This window comes from Hippopotamus amphibius, chromosome 7 (assembly GCF_030028045.1).
Source record: "Hippopotamus amphibius kiboko isolate mHipAmp2 chromosome 7, mHipAmp2.hap2, whole genome shotgun sequence".
Taxonomy (NCBI): Eukaryota; Metazoa; Chordata; class Mammalia; order Artiodactyla; family Hippopotamidae; genus Hippopotamus; species Hippopotamus amphibius.
The window spans coordinates 30382644-30408692 of record NC_080192.1 but is presented as its reverse complement, the minus strand read 5'-3'; the positions used below and the strand labels follow the sequence as shown (position 1 = coordinate 30408692).

General features: G+C 36.1%; 1 protein-coding gene across 1 annotated transcript in view; it reads right to left on the bottom strand.

Moving 5' to 3' along the window:
- ATP2B1 (ATPase plasma membrane Ca2+ transporting 1) overlaps window positions 1–26049 on the bottom strand; it is a 115193-nt gene that overhangs the window by 37677 nt on the left and 51467 nt on the right. The window contains exons 2-6 of the mRNA XM_057742793.1: window positions 23383–23808; window positions 12059–12256; window positions 6035–6289; window positions 5821–5946; window positions 1729–1869 (exon numbers count right to left, since the gene is read on the bottom strand). Coding sequence (XP_057598776.1) covers window positions 1729–1869; window positions 5821–5946; window positions 6035–6289; window positions 12059–12256; window positions 23383–23590 — 928 coding nt within the window. The 5' untranslated portion in view covers window positions 23591–23808. The remainder of the gene's footprint in view (window positions 1–1728; window positions 1870–5820; window positions 5947–6034; window positions 6290–12058; window positions 12257–23382; window positions 23809–26049) is intronic.

The window sequence follows — 26049 nt, the reverse complement described above, 5'->3', positions numbered from 1 at the left end:
AGTCAAAGAGGAACAGATGTTCAACACTGGTGAGGAGACAGAATACCTAGCTGCTTTGAATGAGCTCAAGTTTGGAAAGAGACCAAACATTCACAGTCCAGATTTTGAAGGGAATGGAGACAGATTACCATGGATTATATTAATATATAATATTAATTTATTCAAGGGAATGGGAGAATAACTGGAAGTCCACAGATGGAAAAATGGTGTGTCCCATTCCACACCCTGCCCCCACCCCACCCCAAGAATCAAAAATAGTAGACAGTCAGTTAAATGTTAAGATCTTGGAAAAAAGGGTGCTTACTGGAAAAGAAACCATAGGGTCAATAAGAACAAGGTCATGATGCAAACTTCCCTTTCTTTTTTAATAGCGTCTGTTAAGGAGACTTCAGCCTCCTATAAATCACGATGCGACACAGTATATGGTTAACAGCATAGGCTCCTGAGTCAGACAAGTGGGTCTGATCTGCCACTAACTAGATCTTTGACCTGGAGCAAGTTATGCAACTTCCACAAGTCTCAGTTTACTCATCGGTAAAAAAAGATAAAAAAGTCTTTTTTGGTATGGTTGTAAGGATTACTGAGATAATGCATATAAAGCAGGTCAATAAATGCTATCACCTACATACTGCTTTCCAAATTGACTCCCACTCTGCCTTAAGAAAGCTTAAGGTGGCACATGGAAGGCTACTGTGAGGAGTGGGAAAGGAAAAACCTAGAATGTGGGGCTTGCCTCCCTTGCTTGCAGCCAGAACTTTTCAAACATATTTCTGTTTGAAATAAAGATTTCATAGCTAAAGACAAAACTCTAAGAATAAAACAAAACACCTAAATATTAAAAACACTTCTGTGGATATAGCAAGCCAAGATTTTTAGTATGGCATTTATTTTAGACGATCTCAAAACACTTATGTGTGTGAAAGAAATATGGGCTTACTAGCTTAGGTAAACAAATAAATCTAAGCGGTTAAACCACAGTAAACTGCTGTTGCCCTAAAGGGAAAAACTCTGGAATAAAGGGGGAGGAGCTTTTTTTAAGAAAGGGACATACTCCCCAACCAAGTGATCCTGAGCTACGTCCCTATATATAACAGAGCTTCTTATAAGATCCTTGTGGATAAACTATGGTTATCAAGTTTGCTGACAATAGATCCCTTGGAGAGACAACAGATAAAATGGATCAAGATTAAAAATTTAAAACCTTGATATTTAATGATGCGCTGAATATAACAAGGCAAACATATACGAGGTGTCAAAGTGAAGTCTTGATCTTATGTCTAAAAACCAACTACGTAAGTACAGACTGGAATATGTGAGTAGTAGAAAACTTCAAAAAGATGAAAAGCTCAGTAAGGCCAAAATGTGATATTTGACAAGGAAAGCTACTACTGAGGTAGCAAAAAAAATAAGCAAAGGAAGTGGGAGTTTAATTCATTTTGCTGGTCGAATGACAGGGAGATTTGAAGTGTTCAAGGAGATGCTGAATACACCTGGCTATGGTAAAGTGGAGTGATACCTTCACAAAGCCCATCATGGACTACTAACCCTTAAAAAAAAAACTCCCCCTCTACCAACTCTACCACTTGAAAGTACTAGGTTGGGTAACTAACTTTTTGCAGAACTCTTCATATCAAAATCTGATGAAACGGCATATTTTTTGGATGAGTTCTTACAATCTACCTGCCGTATTTCCAAATATCAATTCTAATAGCATATTGCTATTCTTACTTTTCTTTTCCTTTTTCTTCTCATCTTTCTTCTCTTCCTCTTCACCTCCAGCTCCAAGTAAGGTAAAGATAATTCCAGTTTGAGAATTTATACCTACAGCAGTTACTACCATTCTTCCAGAGCCTTCCATTACATGAGTACCTATAACAACAGAAAATTTGTTTTTAAAATTCAACAAGACATTAAATCAAGCCTAAATTCTTGTGCTTAAGGTTTTAGGTCTTTAGTAAGTCATCTGAGTTCAAAGCGCACTCTACCACTTATTTATCATGTGATACTGGGCAAATTGTAACATTTCAATTACTAGTCCATAAATGGGGATAACAGTACCTATACTTTGTAAAAATGAGACTCAAATTAAGTCTATAAGTGTAAAGTGCTTGGCACCTTGCCTGGAATTTTAGGGGTTCAATATTTAAATTATAACTGTATTATTAGGGACATTTCACTTATAAAGAAATGTGCTTACAACCAGAAGGATTACACAACAGCAAATGCCATATTCCTAAGCCAACCCCACAACCTCTCTCTAACCCGGGCTATCATGCCAGCTCACCTAGATCACTGCAACAGCCTCCTAGCTAGTTTCTATCTTTCCAGTTCATCCTGAAATAGGTTTACCCTTCCTAAAATGTGATTTTTATCATAAGCCCCTCAAGGCTCAAAAACTTCTGACTCTCACTGCCTACTGGATAAAGTCCAAAGTCTTCACATGGGGACCAACCAACCCTCTGAACTTTTTCATCAATTACTCTAACATATACCTCCATGACAAAAAGCTGGGGAGCAGAGATGGGAACATGGATTGAATTCTGACTGTCCCTCACAACAATCTTGCAAGCTGGCACGCATTATTATTCTTTATTTCCTAGAAACTTTCCCAAGGACATACAACTATTAAGTGACAAAGCAGATTCAATTCAGCTCCGTTGGAGGACAGAGGGCATATTCTTCTTATGATATAACACTGCTAAGGTTGCTCCCAGGGCTCCAACCTGTATATCCACACCTCTGCATCTTTCTCTTATTCATTAAAAGGATTCTCACCTCTCCCACTAATATTTTTGTGAATTTTAAGTAGCTTTCAAAACTTAACTTTTTAAAATACGCAATGAAGTCTTCTTTATAGTTATCTCTTATTTATTTGCTCTCCTACTTTACAACCATCTGGAGGGCAGGGTCTGTAGCGCCTACTACCATCCTGTGTACCAAATCAATGTTCAACTGTTATTTGCAAAATAAGACTGTAAAGCATATGTACTTACTCCAGTACTTAAGAATTTATACCTGGCTATTAATTACTTAGTAATTTATCCAATATAAATTTTTTAGGCTTTTGATTTTCTTGCTTTAAAAAGTCTATATTCTGACTATTTCACTAGTTACTAGCTTCTTTGCCTGTAAAAATGCAAGGGATACAAGAAATGAAATTAAGGACAGTGAAATAATATTTATTGAGCAAGGACTAAATGTAAAAGACAGTTTATTTCTTTGAACAAGTCTAGCTTTCAGCAAATTTCAGTTTTTTATGTTCTGTTCTTCTTTACCACAGGTAATCAAATGTTGGCAGCTAATATGCTCAGGCAAAGTAAACAGTTTTTGTTTTGGTCATATCCCCACTGTAAACTGAATAACTGCTTTTAAACATCTAAATTTAAAAAGCCAAGAACAGCAGTGAGAGATGGCATCATGAGAATAAATTTAAAAATAAATCCATTTCATGTTTTCAGTACATTTTTGGAAGAAGGAAATAAATGCAGAAAAACTTTCCCACCCGTACTGTGATAAGGGACTCCAGAAAGTTATTTCAGTCTTTTCTTAAACATGGAAAATTTATAGAGTCCTCTTGGTATACTTAGTGTGTCGGGAACCTATGTCTACAAAAACTTACCAGCCATCTCTCTTAAAACTGAAAAGGACCAAGGTTCTGTTAAAGGATGTCAATCTGAAGAGCTAAGCACTATGTAAGTAAGCTAGATGTGTATCAAAGCCCATGTTGTATACATGGCAAAAAGGCAAGAGGAGACTACCTCAGTTCACCAAATACTGTGGCCCAGTCAGTCTATGGCAGTTAGGTATGACCAGCTAGCTTCCCTCTCCTTTGGAAAGATCATAGATTTTACTTGGTTAACACTAACCACAATTTCTTAGAAGTTGGCAAGGAAGAAGTAAAATAAGTGTACACTAAATGTAAATACATTATATATCCAAGATATTTCTATTGGAATGAATTTCAAGCACACCGATATAAAGTAAAATTCAAACAGAGTATGAATGTTCTTAGTACTGTAGGATATTGAAGGTATACAAATCTCAAGAATTTTTTCAAAGAAACAGAAGTCTATATTAAATTGAAACTTTCCCGCTATTTATAATGATGTTTATAAATGTATACACATGAAATTACTCTGATTTTTAGTGGTGGGACGTGTTGCAATAAGCCTTTTGGCACATATTTACAAATCTTAAAAAAGGTAATAGTTAAACTTAGGTATGTGCCCTGAAATTGTGATTTTAACTTAACTGACCCTCGTCACAGATTTGACTTTGGTTTCAGTAAAACCATGTCCAACCAATTAGAATATAAAGTTCACAGAGAAGAAGTGAAAAAGTATAGCTGCCAAGTTATTAAATAGTTAAATAAGCAGACTCTCCTTACAATGCAGGAAGTGTTAGCATTCCACTAACATCTGAAGGTGATAATTAAAGACAAATAGGCAATATTTTCTTACTCCAAATGCTAGTATAACTCAATCTAAAAATATATTTAAATCAAATGTCTTACAAGCTATTTTGTAAATTCTATAAAGAATACTAGAAAATTAAAAGTAGGAAACTGGAAATCAAAAGTTAAGGAAGAGGCATAGTTTTGGAGACAAGTTGTGGCACTCTGGTTCCTTTCAGGTAGCATCTCAGAAGGCAGCTTGTAATTTTTTCATCACCCCTTCCATTTCATTTCCAATTACCCTTTGGTCTAGCTATCAGCAGTCACGCTGCTACAAGAGCATCCTAAGCAGACACCCACCTCCTCTTTTCAGACAAAGCCTTAGATTTTTCAGAACATGTTGTAACCATCTGCAAATTCAGTTCTGCCTAGTAGATGTGGTACTACTCCCGGAACTATTATTATTAGTCATATTACCTTAGATAAATAGTTAATGTCTCAGATGCATTTCTCAGTAGTTAAATGAGGGAGTAAGATTAGGTTAACTTTAAGTATTTTATGAGTTGTTTTTTTTTTTTAAATCCTGTCCTTTGTTAGGAGATTGGGATTGCCGTATATAAATCAGTAATAAGAAAAAAAAATATCAAATTAAAAAAAAAAATCCTGTCCTTTGTAGACCATCAAAGAGAATTCATTAATTTGCTTTAAACACATAATCGGGGGACTTCTCTGGCAGTGCAGTGGTTAAGAATCCACCTGCCAATGCATGGGACAGGGGTTCGGTCCCTGGTCCAGGAAGACCCCACATGCTGCAGAGCAACTAAGCCCATGTGCCACAACTACTGAGTATGCGCTCTAGAGCCTGTGAGCCACAACTGAGCCTGCATGCCACAACTACTGAAGTCCACACGCCTACAGTCCACACTTCACAACAAGAGAAGCCACTGCAATGAGAAGCATGCGCAGCACAACGAAGAGTAGCCCCAGCTTGCTGTAACTAGAGAAGGCCCCGTGCAGCAATGAAGACCCTTACTTAGCCAATAAGTAAATAAATATATAAATAAACACATAATGATTCTTTAATTTCATATTTCAATAGGCCTCAAGAATAAATGTAAAACAGATCAATTCAACAGAGATCCTTAGGCTCACACTTTTGTTTTATCATTATACTAACATTAACACTGATTCTCAAATCTCTTCATTTTTTTTGGACTCGGGTTCCTCATTTGTAAAATATAGTTCTGGATTTAAAGATCTCTAATGTTTCTGCCAGCTTACAAAAGAGTCTCTAAGGACTATAAGGGTACAAGCTAACATAAAATACAGAATCCTCTTCAAATTACTGGCTCTTAGGGAAACTGTTTTCTGATAGTGGTATGTAGCTGTGGAGGAGGAAAAAGTTCAGTTATAAAAGAAATTCATACCTGATAAAAGTAAGGGATCCTTATCTAAAGACTTCTTAACATGATCAGATTCACCAGTCAATGAGCTTTCATCAATTTTAAGATCATTGCCTTGAATAAGTATGCCATCAGCAGGAAGAAGATCACCTAAAACAAAATAATGGTATGTTAAACTGTGAACAAGATTATCATACTATCACATCACATGTAAGATGCACTGCCCTTTTTCACATACCGTATTTCACTTGAGCAATATCTCCAACTGTAATGTCAGCTACAGGTATCTGAATGACCTGACCACCTCTGATGACTGTGAACTTCTGCTCTTGTTCAATTCGACTCTGCAAACCTCGGAACTGTTTTTCCTTACTCCAGTCATTGAAAGCTGTTACTAATACCACACACACTACTGACAAGAGGATTGCAGCTCCTTCAATCCAACCAGTTTCACCTTCACCTTCTTCCTCTCCAACAGAAACGTCTCCACAAACTATTTGGAAAGAAAGAAAATGCTTATCAACAAAGATTCTGAATTCCTGGCAACAGACATGCAATTATAATGTTTATATGCCCTGTTGATTTTACTTATAGCTCTAAACACTTTACTGACTCAAAACATTCCATAATGATGATGATGCTAACCGTGTTAATTCCAAGTTCCCTGCCTCTGAAGATTCTCATCTTTAGGATAGACAGGCAGTCTAGGGTACTAGTTAAGAGTGAGGACACCGGGGAAGATAAAATCTCAACCCTAAGGGAAGTTACTTATTTTTGAGACTAAGTTTCCTCATCTGTCAAATTAGGAGACCACCACTTGCTGCAGAGTTGTTGCAAGGATTAAATGAGAAGATACTTGTAAAGAAGGTAGAGCAGTGGCTGAGACATCCTTTACACTGAACCAGTGGTTAATGCTATTAATTATTACATACAGTAGACAAGTCATACATGGAAAGTGAAGTATTATGTGTTACCCAGGAGCCATGTTTATTTACCATGTCAGTTATCACTGGAATATGATAAAAGCTTGACTTTCATAACATAAAAATTTAAGCAAAGTGCTACTCATTCATTCAACTATTTGAACACCTACTTTAGGTGCCAACACTGTCTTCAAAGCTAAGGAAATAACAGTGAATAAGACATATAAGCTCTCTCTACTCAGGGAACCCATACTCAGACTGGCAGGTGCGGATGGTATATGAAAAATTCAAATAAAACACAAATAATTAATTTCAGATATCATAAGTGCCAGGAAGAAAATAAAATACGGCAATGTGCTATCAAATGAAAAAAGAGGGCTAATTGTGGCTGGGTGAATAGAGAAGGCCCCTCTGAGGTGTCCATGACATTTAAGCTAGGAGTCAAATGACGTAAGGGAACTAGCCATATAGATTTAAGGGAAGAGGATTCCAGGGAGAGATTAAAGTCAGCACAAAGGCTCTACGGCAGAAAAGAGTTCAGAAAGAGACAGAGGCGGGAAAAAAGAAACCTCAAAACTGTAGGGTCAATAATGATGAAGAAAAGAACAAGGACAGTGCTTTTTGGACTTTGGGCTGTAATCTATTTGTGAGTCTAAAATCAATTCAGTAGCTCGTGACCAGAATTTTGAAAAATGAAACAGAACAAAATAGAAGGGACATACATACAGTAAAGTATTGTTTTTGGAAAGCTTACTTTGGTTATTTATAAATTCACATGAAGGAATATGTTCTTCTGTGCTCCTACGTAAAGTTCCTTCTTACTGAGGATTGAGCTAAAATCTCTGAAAGTCAATGGTTCTCTTAGGACATGCTGAAGAAGAAAAGGATTATTCGCAAGAAAATAATGAGTAAACCAGTGACACCAGAAATGATTAAAGCATATTCCAGAATAGCGAGCATGAACTGAAGAGAGGACTTGAGGTGCGAGTGTGCTGAATAGACCTCAATCAAGGAGAGGTATGTGGGACAGATAAACGGAGAGAAGACAGAAACTGGAGAAAAATCAATTGGGGGTGAAATGGAAGGGATGATGTGAACAATCACAAAAAATACCCCTGTGAACATCAGCAGGATTCAGCCACCAATGGGTATAAAGCATGTTCTCCAAAGGAGAAGGCAAGATGATCTACTACTGGGAGTGCTGGCTCATCACCCAGATACTAAAACTTGTATTTTAATTATTTTCAAGCCGAAGAAATAACCTATATCACTGCATACAATAATCAGTTAAGTGAGTCTATGGTTTAGACTATTTTAAATAGTAGAAGCTGTAAAGACAGCTTCCCCTAATCTCCCCCCAGAAGATTGGAGACTTGCTCTCAGAATTAGATAAAGCAAGTCTGAACTCAAGAACAGATGAAGCATGAAATACTATATTTACCACTTTCACCAACCTGGAGGCAGTGCTAAAATATTATCTTCCAAATAAAGCACTGCAGTGGGTTTTGATCTTACTGGTTAAAAATATAAAAATGCAATATTTGGGACCTTCCTGGCAGTCCAGGGGTTAAGACTCCATGCTTCCACTGCAAGGGGCGCAGGTTCGATCCCTGTTTGGGGAACTAAGATCCTACATACTGCACAGTAAAGCCAAAAAATAAGATTAAATAAAATAAAATAAAATAAAATAAAATAAAATAAAATAAAATAAAATGAAGGGGATTCCCTTGCTGCAGATTTAAAAAAGAAAGCAATACTTTTATAATAGTGTGTAAGAACAATAGGCTGACATCAGAAGATGAAATTTACCAGTCATGTTTCAACAAAAACTTTTACATAGCTGGTGGATGGAAGTGAAAATAAGTATTATGATTTAGAGAGTACACTAAAATGTTTCACTTGGATTTACCTAATGTTCTAAGTTTTTTTCCAGCTATGAGAGACATTAAAACCAAGTTCTGAAAGAAAACAAACTTAGACCCAAATCAGGCTAAATTAAGATTATAAAATATAGTAATGTATATCCAATCATGCTATCAATAATGATGTTTTAAGGCTACTAAAAATTAAAATCAAAATTTTAAACTTTCACCTTTTTAATCTGTAATTTCTACTTGCGTATGTTTTAAAATGCTCACGTTATACAGTTATAAATATACATAATTCATAAATGCATCATTTGGAGATATGTGCTCAGATCTTTTCTTTATAGGGCAAATAACCAAAAAAGTCTAAAGATTAATGCCACAGAGGTTAAGGGAGAGGAATTGTGAGGCAGCTATTTAATTTTCAGCTTTAAATCTCACATGCATGTGTATTTACAACTAAACTACTGAATATTTCACAAGAGAGAGTGAAACATGTTAGTGACATAATTCATTTCATACACAGTCCTACTTTATATTACACAAAGAATGATCTTGAAATAGACAGTAGTAAAGTATTTCCAGAAATTGAATTCTTTTCCTACTGATGACAAATTTTTAAGGGAGCTGCAGGGAAAAAATAATCTCAAAATCAAAGTTAGGAAAGGATTGTAGTTTACCAGTTATACATGGAAAAAAAAAGTATTTTAATAATGTTTTCAGTAGAGTCCAAGTGTAAATACAATAATAAAAATCAATTTTACTAAAGATGTTCACTTGTAAATATATTTACCTGAGAGGTACGCACCACCTAAATTCAGCCTATGCTCTCTACCGCAGGACAAATATGCCATTCTAAAACCCCCTATGTGATTCTTGGGTGGTATAGCAAGCGTATATATTAATAGCATAAAAAAGCAGTTCTCAAAAGTATTGTTTAGGAACTCCAGGCGGATTCTCCAGGTCAAAACTATTTTTATAATAAACTAAGACGCTATTTGCTTCATATTTCATGAATGTAGAGTGAAGCTTTCCAAAGACTACATTACATGTGCTAAATACAACACAATGAATGCAGCAGCAGATGAGAATACAGTTATCTTCAATGAAGCAGACATCAATGAGATACAATGAAGTTAAAAACACCACTACTCTTCATTATTTCATTTTAAACTTTAATAATTAGTTATTATATATTATAACATTTATTATTTTTAAATGCACTGATAAATATTTTTAAATTTCTTAGTTTTAATTTAGAATTCAGTAAATATCCACAGATATAACTCACATAATCAAAACCTCTTTGGAGTTCTCAATATTTTGAGAGTGTGAAAGGGTTCTGAGACCACAGAGTTTGAGTGACTACAGATGTATGTGTAATACTGCTTATTTTCACACCAAACAATACTAGGAAGAAATTTTGATAATTTGGACTTCTATGCCTATAGATTTACAATTAATGGATTTCCTTTTAAGCAAGTTACCAGTCCTTAGTGTTAAACATAACATGAAGAAAAGATACATGAAACATACTAATCAGTTTTTTTAAAAAGGGCAAACACTAAACAACTTTTACCATGGAGCAAAAATATCTTCATCTGGTTTATTAACACCTCCTGGTAGATTCTGAGTCTCTTTAAAGGGCCTTAAGACACCGACAGCTCTAGATTATCTTCTCCGTTGGATCTAATATCAGTTACCTCCTTAAGCAAATTTGGAAAAAGGCCTGTCACTATATCCTACAAATGAAGCAGTCTGAATTCCAAGATCTGCCCAGGTCCTATGAAGAAAAAAACCCCACTTCCACTGAGAGTATTTTTCTTCAGTTTTCTTATAGTCTCAGGCAAAAATGTTAAAAGTAAAATGTTTTCAATCATCTGCTAACTCATTCAAGTCTAGAAGACCAATTCCGGTATTCCATAATGACAACTGGGGAAACCAAGCAGTAAAGAATTTAGCTGTATGTTGCTAACCATGATATCATCTTCCTTTCCAGATAAAAAGACACACACACTTACACATCCTCACACCTACCCACTTGTGCACACATACACATACATGAGCACCACACTAACATCCACAAAAGTATTTTTAAATCTCAGAGAATATATATCAAAATGGTATAGCAGTAATTTCTAAAAAGTGGGATTTTCGGTGAATATGATTTCCTTTGAATTGCCACTTTCCCCCTTAATTTTTCTTCATCAAAATACGTACTATTTAATTAAAAAAAAGTTAAAAAAATAACTTGGTTCAATATTGACAAGAATATTGCCTAAATCCTTTATCTATATCAGTGATTCTCAACCGCAGGCAATTCTGCTCCCTTACAGGATACCTGGCTACCTCTGGAGACATTTTTGGTTGCCTCAAGTGGGGGGTGGTCCAATGAACAAGGTGACAATGAATGTTCTAGTTCAAAATGTCAACAGTGCTGCTCCGAGAAACCCTGATCCACACAGACCTCGGCCTCGGATACACTCGCTTATTCTATGACCAACAAACTCCTCCTGCACCCCTCCACCCTCCCTGCAAAAAAAAAATTCTCTCTAACATGAGCTCTAGGTACACCTTTGAAAGAATCACTTTAAGTGATGACCGAAGCCAACTTTTCAAGTCAGCACAAATATTTACTAAACTCTTCGTAACCTGAAAGGCAGAAGAACGAAGCTTTCACAAGCAAAAATATTTTAGTGAATCACTCTTCTGATACATAAAATACTATTTGGTTCATTCTATAGCTACTTAAATATAGTGACCAAACCCAAGATAGATCTCCTGGCAGTTAAATAATGTACTGCCAGGAATATCCATTTTAAATAATTTGTTTTAAAGGAAAAGAGAAATGAAGGGCATAGAAAGGTGGGAGAAAAATAAAATCATCTGCAGCTACAGGTTAAAGCAGAGTTACAATTCTATATATTTCCATTGGTCAGAATATTTGGCAGCATACACATTTCTAAGATGGCAAGGAAATTATCCAAATCATCTATATAACAATAAAATATATATAACATTTTACGAACTTGGGAAGTCATGGATTGGAGAAAAGAATAAATTTTTGCTTTCATAATGACTTCCCAGAAGATTTTTTTTAAAAAAACCCCAAATAAAAACTAATTATTTCACAATGATGTTCTAAAGAACTTAAAAATAATGATGACACATAACACATCATATATATGGCTTAGCTCTTTGCCAGACAGAGTACGCGCATGTGGACAGGTTACTTAACCTCTGTGTGTCACTTGTAAAATGGAGGTGACACTATCTATCTTACAGGATTATTGGGAAAATTATCTGAGGTAATATATTTAAAGAACTATTAAAAGCACTATTAGAATGATACCCAGTATGTAGCAAACAGTTAATAAAAGCTGGCCTGCTATTGTTATTATGTATTAAGTAAGCAAAAGAGCTGAACTTAACAACACGCATAAGAAACTTTTTTTTCCTCCCCAATTTACTTACGTGCATTATCCCCTTCTGGAGGTTGATAAAAAGAAAGGCCCAATGATACTATGGCTGCAATTTCTAATATAATTAAAGTGACATCTTGTAATGCTTCCCATACTAATTGAAGAAAGGTTTTTGGCTTTTTAGGAGGTATAAAATTCTTTCCAAATACTGCTTCTCTTCTCTCTATATCTGCAGGGTTTCCACTTAAACCTAATAAAAAGAAATAAATTTTAGTGAACAGCTTTACTACTTACAAATGAAAATATTTTATTCAAAACACATTCACTCTCTACACTTTAGATTCATTACATTTAGGCACAATTCATAAGACCCTATCAAAATGGCTTATTCTCCTGAGTTAGACTAGGTGTGCAAATTTAAATCTCAAAAAAAAAAAAAAAAAAAAAAAACCAAAACCCAAAAACAAAACCACGTGCAGTGTTTTAAAACATTTTAAGTAGATGACACAAGGTTGAATTAAAAATTTCCACTTTTCCAAACTGCTGGTTTTTGATAACAGTATTTCATACCATCTTGTAGGCTGCCAGAGACCAGAAACAATATGAGTTTGATGGTTTTATGTTGGAATTAAACATTTCCTTGACCTTTACTTATGATATTTTTTTCTCCAAAAGTGGGGAATTATATAAAGATACTTATTTGATTTACTTATTGCATCGCGGTTAACTTAAGTGAAAGCCTTTTATTTTCACTCTTATTTGCTGACAAACAATGAAAAGTCCATCTATTACAAGCTCTAAAACTTCTCTTCTAAAAGGTCTGTTATAGGGAATTCCCTGGCAGTCCATTGGTTAGGACTCAGTACTCTCACTGTCAGGGCCTGGGTTCGATCCCTGGTTGGGGAACTAAGATCCTGTAAGCCATTCAGCACTTCCAAAAAAGAAAAAAAAAAAAAAAAAAAAAGTCTGTTATACTTCAGTTGATAAAAGATTTGCAAGTCACACACACACACACACACACACCCCCACCCAGGAGACCTAAGATGACCTTTCCTTCAAGTTTTACTTTTAGGATTTATTTCCAATTGAAGAAATAGGTACGTAGTGCTATTGACTGACTGCCATCATAAAGGAAAAAGTACATTGTAGGACATATTACTTACTACCTGGAGCATGGAATTAGAAAGCTATGAAGAAAGAGGTTAAGAGAGAGAGCTAGATGATCAAATCTGCCTTTCCTTGTCCTACCAAGCAAGTCTTCCTCTCATTTAATCTTGCTGATCCTGTCAAGCCTAGAAATATCTCAGCTAGCTAATGTGAAGTATGTACACATCTACATTATCGTGGGGGTATGAAAACACAGGATACAGTGACAAATGACATTTTTTCCTTAGGTTAAGAACACTGAAGAAGAGGACAAAGAAACCAGGATGGCATAACTTTTATCATTATAAATTTAAATTTATAATCAATTTAACCTCAACTCTTTATTTTTTGGCAAGAATTCATTCTAAGAGAACAGCAAAAGAAGAAGACAGGAAAACAGCAGATCACTATAGGGCTCTCAGCTTAAGTGTTTTTAGCTATTACTCTGGATGCGGAGGCAGGCAAAGAGCAGAAAAGAGAAAACAAAGGAAGTTCGTTGTTAGAATAAACAATGAGAAATGAGTATGTAGCTCTTAAATACAGATTTCTTGAATATACAGAATTACCCAGGTTTTTAATTTATTAATTATTTACTTGTTAAAGATACCAAAAAGCTTCCAGAGAATGTTTTCACTAGCAACTATAACAAAGTCAGGTCCACACTGGGCAGTTCAGAAAGCATCTTAGATTTCTGATGACAAAAGTCATCAACTGAAAGCTTCCACAGAGCTCCAGGCTTTGAGTCAAGAGTCAATGGAAAGAAAGGCAGCGAAGGACTGCATGACTGTGACTAGGGGCAAAAACAGTATGAGAGAGGAAACTTGCAAATTATAACTTAGAATCCACACACTGTTTCTTCAAGCGAGAGCCATGCCCCTCATCAATCCTGGCTGCAAACAGTTAATAATGGTCCGTGGTTTAATCGGCGGATATGAGAATCAATGTAGTGAGATTTTCCACAAAACAAAATGTATTTGCTTTAAAGAACTATACTTTGAGACGTTCTGAAATTATGTGCTTACTGCTTTTCAAATTAAAATTAAATATCCTTTCTTTTATGAAAGGTTGATATTAGATAGTGGGTAGGTTTGTTCTTATATTTTAATGCCCTTAGAGCAAAAATGAAAGATTGTTATTCCCTCCCTGTGTCAGTCTCCAATTTTTTCTAAGAAATACGTTTGAAGGACTTCCCTGGTGGTGCAGTGGTTAAGACTCTGTACTCCCAATGCTGGGGGCCTACGTCTGATCCCTGGTCAGGGAACTAGGTCCTACCTGCATGCCACAACTAAAAGTTCACATGCCACAACTAAGCAGCCCTGAGCCCCAACCAGGAGCCTACGAGCACCAACTAAGACCCAGTGCAACCAGATAAATAAAATATTTAAAAAAAAAATGTTTGAAGATACTGGTTCTATCAGTTTAACTCACCCTTAATAGAGGCTACCACTAATTGCATATAACACCTCAGTTTTAAATATCACCACTATAACTATTAAAATAATTGATTAAATCTTAACTTGACTGGTTATAACAGGTGCCAATATTTTATGTTAATACTGAAAAGAACAGTCATAGCGCTAAAAATGACTTAAAAATGTATCTAAGAAGGAACAAAGGAAGTAAAAAAGCAGCTGATTCAAAGGTTATCATAATTCTCCCTATGTTCCCACCATATATACAAGGACACACCTAGGTCACCGCTGTCTGGTTCAGGAATTAGAAAACCTAGGTTCCAATTCACCTACTGAAATCTTGTGCAAGTCACTTAACCCCTTTGGGGGTTGAGGGGGGCATTAATATTTATTGGTATAACTTAGATAGTTTGGGAGGACCAAAGGAAAAGGTACAAAGTATATAAATCATAAACTACAAGGCAATAGTTAATTAAACTAAGTAAGGAGAAAGACAAGTTACAAACTGAACACTATAGGTTTTAACTCCATTTTCAGGAAAGCTGATTTCTGTTAATTTAAAATAATAAACTTGCATAATCTAAATATAATGAAGTTAAGAGTTTTGCAACAATAGTCTGTCCCCCCTCCCCCGACCCCTGATATTTACTGAATATCTACTATTTCCGGGTAGTAGATATTCAGTTCTACTGTTCTACTTGCTGAAAAGTCAGTGTGAACAAAACAAGTCTTACATTTAACAAGCTTATATTATACTGGAGGGAGACAAATAAAGAGACAATGAAAATAATATGGAGACAGGACTGGCATTTATTCTAAGTGCGATTGATGGAAACCACTGGAAGGTTTTATGGCAGCATAGTGACAACAAACCTCATTTAAATTGTCTGAAGGATAAATTGAGGAGTTGGAGAGTGGAGGAAAAGAGCAGCTGGGAGGCCACTGCAGTACAAGTAAGAGATGGTGGTAGTTTGCATCTGGGTTTCAGAAATGGACTGCTAGGTATCTTTGTAAGATCAGACAGAACTTGTTGAAGGACTGGATGTGGATGAAAGAAAAAAAAAAGGGTAAAGAATGATACCTAGATTCTTTTTGGTCCATGCACTTAAGTGGATGGATGACAGGGACATTCACCAAGATAGGGTAAGGCTTTAGGAACTGCAGAATTGGGTGGAAAAAGGGAGGCAGGAGTTAATGGTTCTACTTTATAGATTTAAACATGGGATGCCCATGAAACAAACAAGTGGCAATGTCTGGTAGACAGCTGGTTACCCATATGCAGAATCAGAGAGAGATCTGAGCCACAGAGTCCTCAATATACAGATAATTCTGTATACATGATTCTGGAGCCATGGGCCTAATGAGAGCTCCTAGATAGCTAGAGTAAGCTGACAAGTAGAAAGCAGAGCTGAGGCGACAGCCTTGGAACACTCCAACATTTGATTTGACGGTCAGCTAGGGTTCTTAAAACACCAAAGGAAACAGAAGAAAAGGGGATACATACATACATACACACACACAAGTAGATTCATGCAGTACTATAGAAATGGAGAGTTTTAAAAAAGATGACGTGGCTGATTATATCAAATGGTGTTACAAAAGTGGAGTAAAATGAAGACAGAGAATGGATAGCTGGCTTTCACTAGATGGAGGCTGATGACCTTGATAAGGAATCTTCCAGTGGCAGTATGGAAGAAAGTCTGATTAGAAAGAATTAGACAGATAACGTGAATGAGTCAAGTAGAAACAATGAGTATAGATAACTTCTAGGAGTGTGATGCAATGGAGAGAAATAAAGCAGTAAAAGTAAAATAAAGCAGGTGAATCAAATAATGGGTAAATAAAAGCCATTTTGTTTTTTAAAGATGAGTGACAGGATATTAACGCAAGTTATTTAGCAATGGAAATGATCGACTAGAGAAGACCACACTGGTGATACAGCAGACACAGGCTAGTTAACCTAGAGCAAAGCCTTGGAAGAAGCCAGAGGAAATAGAATCCAGGGTGTGGGTGTTAGCCTATTACAGGTGTAGGAAGAGGCTCCACTGTGAGGAGGGAGAAAGCAAAGTTTGTGGGGAAGAGAAAGGTAAGCAGTTGGAACTGGTAATGAGACTACATGGCCCTACTTTTAAAAATAGAGGAGATATGATATCAAATCATTTAGAATAACTTATGAATAAATACAATGAGAATCTTTTGCCTAGTCCTGCTGGCTCCTTTGACTATAGTGCAGCAGCAGTGAGGCCAAGGGCACTGATCTCTTTATGGCCCAGTTAGCTTCACATAGAGAAAACATATTCAAAAGCCATCAAAAGCAGGCTCAGAATATATGCTTCTGGGGTCTGGATCCACCATTCTATGAAAAGATAATGGCTAAAGAATACTATCTTTATATTTGAAAGGGACAGATTATGCAATAAAATGCAAATTCTATCAACAGCTTGATGTTTTACCAAAAAATGTACCATTCCAACTGCTGGGGCTAATAAAATCATGTCTCAATTTAGAAAATGAGGAGGAGAGAGTAATGGAATCTAGAAGCAGGTAGATTTAACTGGAAATCATGGCTAATACACAGCACCTTCTAATCTTTATCAAATTCTGCACTTGAAATTATGTCAGGATTTGTGTGTCTGTGTCTGTGTGTGTGTCTGGAGCAGTGCTGGTGGTGGCAGCAACCAGCCTGCCTTCTTTAAGTGAGGGCCACAGGAAAACACGCAGATCAAGAAAGCATGTGAAAATTTGTGTTTGCGTGCATTCTTCTTGAAAAAACAGACTAATACTCTCATCATATTAACATTTTCAAAAAAGGAGACTCCCCTCAAATTTAAGTGAATCACTGTCTGAAGGCAAACTCAGGCTTTGTTACTGAACGCCAGTCATGGACCAGATACTGTGACAGGCATAAACATACAAAGGGAAGTGAGTCAGATAGGATGCCTTTCTCTGGTACTTGCCTTCAAGGAACTCATAGTTTGGTGAGGCAGGCTGACAACTAATCAGTTAATCACAACCCACTGTGTTAAGTATAGTGCTGTGGGTGGTGAGGATGGTCACGGAAGCCAACAAAGGGAACTGGAATCCAAATTTAGGGGGCTGGGGTGGACAAGGGAGTTCTAAGATACCAAACTTGAGATCTTAGGGATGATTAAGAGAGACAGTCACAGGAAGGATGAGGTAGCACGTTTTAGGTGAAGGGATCAGTATGACCAGAAACAAGAGTGAGCTTGGCACAACAGTATTTAAGAAAAATGAAAATTTTGCTATGTCTCAAACACTGAGGAGGAGAGTTGGAAAAGAGATGAGAAGAGATGAGATGAGATGAGATGAGATGAGATGAGATGAGATGAGATGGGGAGAGGAGGAGCCAGATCCCAAAGAAATTTGTTAACCTAAGTGAGAAGTCTGAATTTCCTTCTAAGGGCAGCGCAAAACCACTGCCAGCTCTCAGTAGGAAAGTGACAGGCAGCGTGAAGGGAGATAGGAAAAGACACCAGTTAGTATGTTGTTACCGGAATCATGCAAGAGAAAGACAGCAGCCTCAACCAGGGTGGTGGGGAGGTAGAGAAGCAGATACCCCTGAAGTTAGGAGACAGTTTAGAATTAGAATTTCCATGTCTTATCGACCCAGTGACTGAGAACAGATGAAAGACTCCTATCAAAGTAAGGTCTAGCAAAGTGAATGACAGTTTCACTGGAAAGGGGGAAAAAGGAGATATGTTTTCAGAAGGGAAAGTCTGGAGAGGTTGAGAAAATGAAGATGTCTAAAAGCAACTGAACTTTCAGGCCCAAAGCCTGGGAGAAAAGCCTAGACCGGAGCCACAGATGTTGGAGTCAGATGTGGAGTCTTAGAAGTGGAGAGCATCAACCAGGGAGAATGCAGAGATGAAGAGGACAGTGCACCATGAACAGAAACCCAAGGCCTGCCAATATCGAAAGGAAAGCACAGGCAGCGGATGAAACTTCTGCTTCTCTACCTTCCCACCACCCTGGCCATATAGAAAGAAGGCAAACTTTGAGAGTATAAGGTTACAAAAGCAGAAGAGAATGCTTTGAGAAGGAAAAATGTCTATCGTATTCAGAAAACTGAACTTGAAAAAACTAGGTGATGCTAGTTCAGGCTCTATCAAGTACAACTTTAAAAAATAATAATATCTGCTACAAGATTTGAGAAGTAGTGTTACAATTATCTTCAAAAAATTCATAAGCAATGAAATCTGGTAACCTGAGCAGGTACTAAATTAAATGTATAATTCTCGATTTTTAAAAAAATTTTTTATTGGAGTATATAACTCTCTGTTATAGCAGAAATAAATCTCTAGGGCAAGGTCACAAGGGATCATCAACAGAAAACCCTCACTGGTAACTGTATACGAGTATTAAAACATACATGACTGGCACACCATGGCCATGCAAATCCTTGTCGAATGCCTAAAACGGCTGTGCCAATGTGTACGACCAGACCCACACATCAGGGAATCACAGTATTCCTGTAGCAGCCTATCAGTCAATAACCCTGGGCAAAAGGCTGATTTCTCTTGAGAGTTAAAATATATTTCCATGTGTGAACGTCAGTTTTATTGTATTATACCATGGAGACATGGTCAAAGCACACCATTACCAACAGCCTTACTACTAGCAAGTGCAAATATAAACTGCCATCTGAAACATTAGTCAGCCAGGGACAACTGCTGTTGACTCTACCCTGCTTCCTACCACACACTACTTTTGCTTCTCTCTACCACTGTTTCCTTTCCTTATTTCTTTTTTTTTTGTTCTCTTCTACCTAATTTTAGTAACTACCACTTAAAAAGCTTGGTGTCTCATTTGCTTTCCTGCCCTTTACAAATTCACAAAGCCATGCCTCTTACAGAATACCGTTCAGTACCTGTCTTTAATTTTTATGAATTCATTTTTATCCTTTGCCTAATACAGTACCTATGAATAATAAATGATACCAGGAGCTGAGATCTGCATTCTATAAATCTTATTATTAGAGAGTCTATTCTACACTCCAATATAAAATATAATATAGACAACACAGGATCACATTAAAATGGGAAAGAGACCAAAAGCTAGTGTAAAAATAAGTCAAGAAACATGGTTTAGAAAAGGAATAAGAAAGTTAATAGGAAAACAATAATGATACAGAAGAACAAAACTATAATGGCAATTTTATACAGTTAAGCTATTATAAGGATACTCTGGCATAAAAGTACATTCTTGGATTCTGAAGACTGTTAAGATAGGTTCTTGCTAATAGATAAAACTAAAAATATGAAGCAATAAGTCTCAATTCCAGTTAATCTTGAAATTTATAGTTCTAATTCTTTTAAGAGTAAAGATAATTAATCAGAAGCACTAGGAAGTTTTCAATATGAAAATCATATCTGGCTCAAAACACTTCCTATTGATCAGTACACGTACAGTATGCTTCAAATCAAGTTAAAGGACAACTCTGCTAGAAAACAGGCAATAAATTAGCAAGCCAAATGAGGAAGCACGCAGATACAACTTCCTGAGTAAGGCATATTTTAAAGACGGACTGATAAACAGAATCTTAAACCCCACTTCTTTTTCATCATGTAATCCCTACTATCAAAGAAATACTCTTGTGGCGAGAGAACACAGGTACTTCTTTCTCAATCTCTTAACTCTTTTGCAAGCTGAATGAGATGAACTTTTATAACACACACTTGACTATAGTAGTTAAAAGCAAGTTCTCTGTCTAGGTTTGAATCCCTCCTCTGGGCTTATGAGCCGTGAGACTTCAGCTAAGTTGTTTAACCTTTTTGTGCTGTGGGTTCTCACCTGTAAAAGAGGATAAGGTGGTTGTAAGGATAAAGTAAGTTGATATTTGTAAGTGCCAACTACCAATTTGGCATATAAAGCATTTCTAAATGTTACTTTTCATTGCTGTTGTTCTTAAGAAACATCTGATATTGTTCCTCCAGACTTTAGAGCAATCTAATATCTACATTCCCAATATTTCTGATTTTCCTTCTACACTCATTCTTCTCTTAAGCATATGTCACTAACTCACTACACATCTCATTTATTTGTCCTGTGAACTTGTCTCCTCCATGTAAAAGTAAGGCAGGCAGTTTCGTTTTATTCATGAATGTATGCCCAGAGCCTAGATAACTGCCAACCAGATAGGAGACACCCAATAAACACAATATCTCCGCAATTCTAAAACACACATTTTCTTACATTTTATTATCACCTCTGATATTGGGATGCAATTTAATTATACACTTACAATTATCTTACAATTAAAACTGCCAAGACTAATTCTTTTTTTAGGGTGTTATATTAAATATATAATAATCAACAACCTAGATCTGATGAAAGACTGTATGTGTCAATGAATAAATTAATGAATGAAAGAACTAAAGTGACAAACTTCAGTTTTACTTAACCAAAATTCCTATACTTTGAAGAATGATTTTTATTTCACTTTCCCTAACTATAAACAGATTATACTAATAAAAGGCTACTTATTGTCTAGATCATTTTACTTGGGCATAAAGATCATTTTACTTGGGCATAAAAACTCCTGATTATCTCCAATGATGAGTCATTTGTAATTGTTTGCCTAGTTGATCAGTGACAAAATATTCACTGGCTTCCCAAGTGAATTATTTCTAAATTAAACTAGAACTATTCCTTTGGAAATAACATTTCTGTGAAGGCTGCTGTTGTTTTTATTTATTCTTATGACGACTGTAAACAAATACAATGCTTACAGTGGCTTTTCACATTCTTTAGAAGAAAATGACAAACTACATAAACAGTGAAGACAAAAGTTTGTACAAATTTTGACAAAAATTAAATTCATAATACTAGGAAGAAGATGAGTAAGAATTTTCTAAATAAAAGATGGGGAAAATGCATACACTTGTTTAATAGCACAAAGCAGCAATAATACACAAAATTTTGAGTGTTAAGTGACTATTTCTACAGATTGCCCACAACTTCCACCATGTCGTAAAAGAGGTACATAATCATTCCCTCCCCCAATTTTAAAAACTACTGTACTAGGTGCAAAATTTCAGTTAATAAATTTCACTAATTAAACCAAAATCAATGTAAGGAGAACTGCCCAAGATAACAGCACAAAAGAAACTGCAGTGCAAACTAAAGAGAAATAATGTCCATTAAAAATGAAAACACAAAATGGAAGGGTTTTTAGTTATGAGAAGGCAAAATTTCTGATTAACAGCAGGGAAACACAAAGACATGGTTGAGGTAAGTGCAAATAAGTGCAGATTTCAAAGTGAAGTTCAATATCGTTTTTATGAACAAACTATGATGTTATACTGAGGGTTTTTTAATGTTAACATTTCCTATCAATTTGGTGATCATGAAACATCCAAAGTTAGGTTTCAGATTAAATGTAGTATGTACATATCGTTGAATTAGTGAATCTACCAATTGAGAGTAGCATATTAATGTACAAATCTCTAAAGTTATATGAAGTTAGCTAATATTTTAAAGTAGATCTGCATACTGAACGAATTCCAAATTTTGTCAGATTACATCTATTAAAGTCCATGGATCTGTTCCTGATTCACTGAATTTAAGCAGCAAGGGTCCAGTTCTTAAAATGGTGCAGCATGTTTAAGGTCTAACTGTGAAGTCCATGTTTCTAGTGGTTCTGACTTGAGGAAAAGATCCAGACAATCTGGAAGGCCTCACAGAAAAAAGAACATACTCTTAGTGATGAGGAAGCCCTTCAGGATATATGTGAATAGTGACACCAGCTTCCTCAAGACCAAGTTACCTCACAAAAATTAACTACTTACCATTAAAGCAATGAGCAATTCACAAAGAATTATAAAAAAGTTTTAAAGAATCTTAGCGTGATGTAAAATTCTTTAGCAACGTTGTAAATAACTTTGCTATCATCTTAAAATTTATCACAAGTAGTGGCATGGTATAAGATGTTTCAGGAAAAATGTTAAGAAAACCACTGAAGCACAATGTCTCTAGAACTGGCTTTGAAATATATACTAATATCCTTTAAACTTTAATAATTTCTCATCCTTACTAAAATAAATTGTAATCACCATTCATCATCATGTATCCATCCTCTTCTTTGCAATTTGGAAATGCTTTTCAGAAACTTCCTAACCTTAATTTTATATTCAACATGATCAATGTATAAAATGAAAGGTCATCCTTTCAAACCATTTCAAAGACCATAATGCAATGAAGTTATAATGAATTTTTCTGCTTTTCAAAAAGTAATTTATTACAAATCAAGAATATGAAACCAAAGATTTCTTTGAACACAGGGAATCTGAACATAACTTTTTAATCTAAGGAAATGTCTGCTAAATAAAAAACTGCCATCTAATCTACTCCATTTGCTCTGGTTCCTTCTGAAGTAACTGTTAAAGTTTAGGTTAAAAAAAAAAAACTTGGTCAGCTACTGGCAGTGAAAACTATTTTAAGCCGCCTGGCAAAATGAAGGCTAGTGAGTAGGGTTTATTTCCACTGAATCCTCTGGGAACTACCAAGCCTGGTTCCATCCTCCACAGCTCAAGTGGAAAGACGCTCATGCTATCATAAACAAGCAGCAATACGTGCCACAAGACAAAATACTTCTCCCACCAACTTAAAATATGTCAATTAATTTGCAACACTTTTTTTGATCTAAAGTTACTTTATACCAATCCGACAGCTAACCCACCTTTAATGTCTCGAAAAATATGGCATAATCAAACAATAGCCAACACAATCTAAGCATGCTTATTTATGAGCCAATAATAGTACTCGCCAAAGTACTAAAAATGAATGTAATAAAACTCACCTTCATTGGGAGATGTTTTTAACCTGGTGCAAATTCCATAGACGTCCCCATAACTTTCCTGTATTTTTCGTAATGCATCTGTAGACCTGAGCTCCATGAGAGCCCGCAGCTCTGCGAGTGTAATTCCAAAGTCTCCATCATGATTAGCTTCCTTCAAAGAGTTTTTTACTCCACCATATGCAACCGAGTTGTTTGCCATGTCGCCCATTACAAGTATAATTTATTAAGAGGAAAATGTTTCCCAAAAGACTCTAATTTTCACTTGATATATTTCCAAGATGAAAATCTTTTAAATATGAAAATCTTTCTTAAACCAAACACTCATTGTATGACTTTGTAAAGGAGCATCAGCAGCATTTTCCAGGGAAGTATCTTGACCTTTGGCCCATGACTAGTTTCTTCCTATCAGTCACGAGATGTACACATCTGTAAGAAGAAAACATTTAGTTAGTAAAATCCATCTGAGAGTACTATGTGGATAAGCATACTTTCTAAGTGTCATTAGGTAGCTAATCGAAATACATCATTTAATTGCACAAATGTTTTTTACTGTAGTTCCATGCCCTTAAAATGGTTTGAATGATAAAAGGTCAGAGTATAACTTCTAAATAAAATTGTATATCAAGAGACATTAACTTTCACCATTATTAAATGAAACTGTATTTCATATGACTGATGGGGATTATTAACAGTTATCATTAAGCACTATGTTAGCTGCCTTAAATTCATTCTCTCATTTAATCATCACAATTAAATCCCATGAGGTGTTATTACTCCTTACTCTACTGAAAAGAATAAGCCTCAGAGAAACTGAGGAGTTTCTACACAGCCAACAAATAAATGCCTGACATGAATGAGCTGGGATGCCTCTAAGCCCATGGTTCCTTCAAAATACACTATCCCTTCTCTCTAAACCTTTCACATAGAAGAGTCCCAAAAGGGCAAAAAGCACAATGAACCTTCTCATAATGCTTTCTTGCAATTCTCCTTGGCCACTCTGTGATACCAGCATCTCTTGGCTTCCTAAAAGTATCTTTCATGTTTCACATTTTTCAACTCATTTCTGTCACACGTCACTGCCTCCGATCTTCATTGACTAGCTACCTAGAGAAATTCTCTACCCCGTAGTCACTCTTTACCATTACTCTACTTTAATTTCTCTGCTGGCCCTTAGTTTTATCTGAAATTATTCTGTTCATTTATTTACTTGCTTGTTTTCTCCCTCCACCTACAATATTAGTTCTGAAGACAGGGCATGGGTTGGTCCATTTCTACATCATGAGAACTTAGAACTGTGCCAGACCCATGGCAGACGTTCAGTGAGCATGTCGAGAATGAATTAACAGATTACTTTAGTTTTCTTCACAATACTGGTTGGTTGAATCTCCAAATGTGGAACCCACAGATAGAGGGCCAACTGCAAGGGACTTGAGCATCCGCAGATTTTGGTATCCTATGGGGGGATGTGGGGGAGGGGGATCCTAGAACTAATCTCCTGCCAATACCAAGGGACAAATGCACTTTCAAGTTTTCCTCTTACTCTAAACCACCTAAAACTGAGCTCCCAACTCTTCCTTTTCCGTGTATGTCCTTTAAACTATGATCTCAAAGTTAACATGCCCGACAATGGATCCATCTTATTCCCTAATTAGTAAGCTCCCTTCCCAACTATCATTATCTTAATCATCTGGGCTTGAGATCTTAAATCATCTGTCACTCCGTCCACCCCAGCTTCAGTGAGTTAACTGAGTTCAGTTAACTCTTTCTTTGAAAAGCCTCTTCTATAGATCCCCTTTTCTTCCTGATCTTCAAGTCCCCTACACAAATTATAATCACTACCCACTAGAGTTTCTCTCTCATTCTATTATCTCCTACAACCAAATCCCTTCTACATTTTGCTGCTACAGTTAGTCTTTTAAACAGGTATCATGCCACTATATCTAAAAATATAGGATGAAAAAAGTCTTATCGTTCATATCTGTTTGTCATTCAAGCCTAAGCTCTAATTTACCTATTTAACCTCTCTTCCTCCTCAAAATATCCTATATTTAATAAATGCTTATGATGAGGAACTAGAAAAGATTACCTGCAAGTGCAATTAATCTTCAGCTATGAAACTGTTATGGCGATGTTTGCAAATCATGGTATGTGGTTCAGTATCCATAGTTCAATACCCATCAAACTTGCCTAGAGGACTTGTTAAAATACAGATTGCTGAGCCCCACTTCCAGAATTTCTGTAGGATTAGGGTGGGCTCCATAATTTGCTTTTCTAACAAATTTTCAGGTGATAATGATGCTATCAGTTCAGAGAGTACAATGTGAGAAGCGATGGACAGGACAATGGGCTGAAAACTGAATTTATACCAGCTGGTTGAGGATGGCTGGTGGAGGGAAAGTTTGCTTGCCTTGGTTTAAATTTACAAGGTTGTGATAGTTATGAATTCTGTAAGATATTTTCTTTCATGGCCTGCTTCCTCCCACTCCACAAGTCCTCATGCTTGCCCAATTATTACTAGTTTTACTCATCTGCTAGGCAAAGTGGGTTCCTACTCATATATCAATTATTATAACAACCCAAGTTCAGGAACTAGAGGGGGTGGTTATTTGATAATCTCTGCGTTTTCATGCCCACAATTTCTTGGTATCTGAACATCACACCAACCTG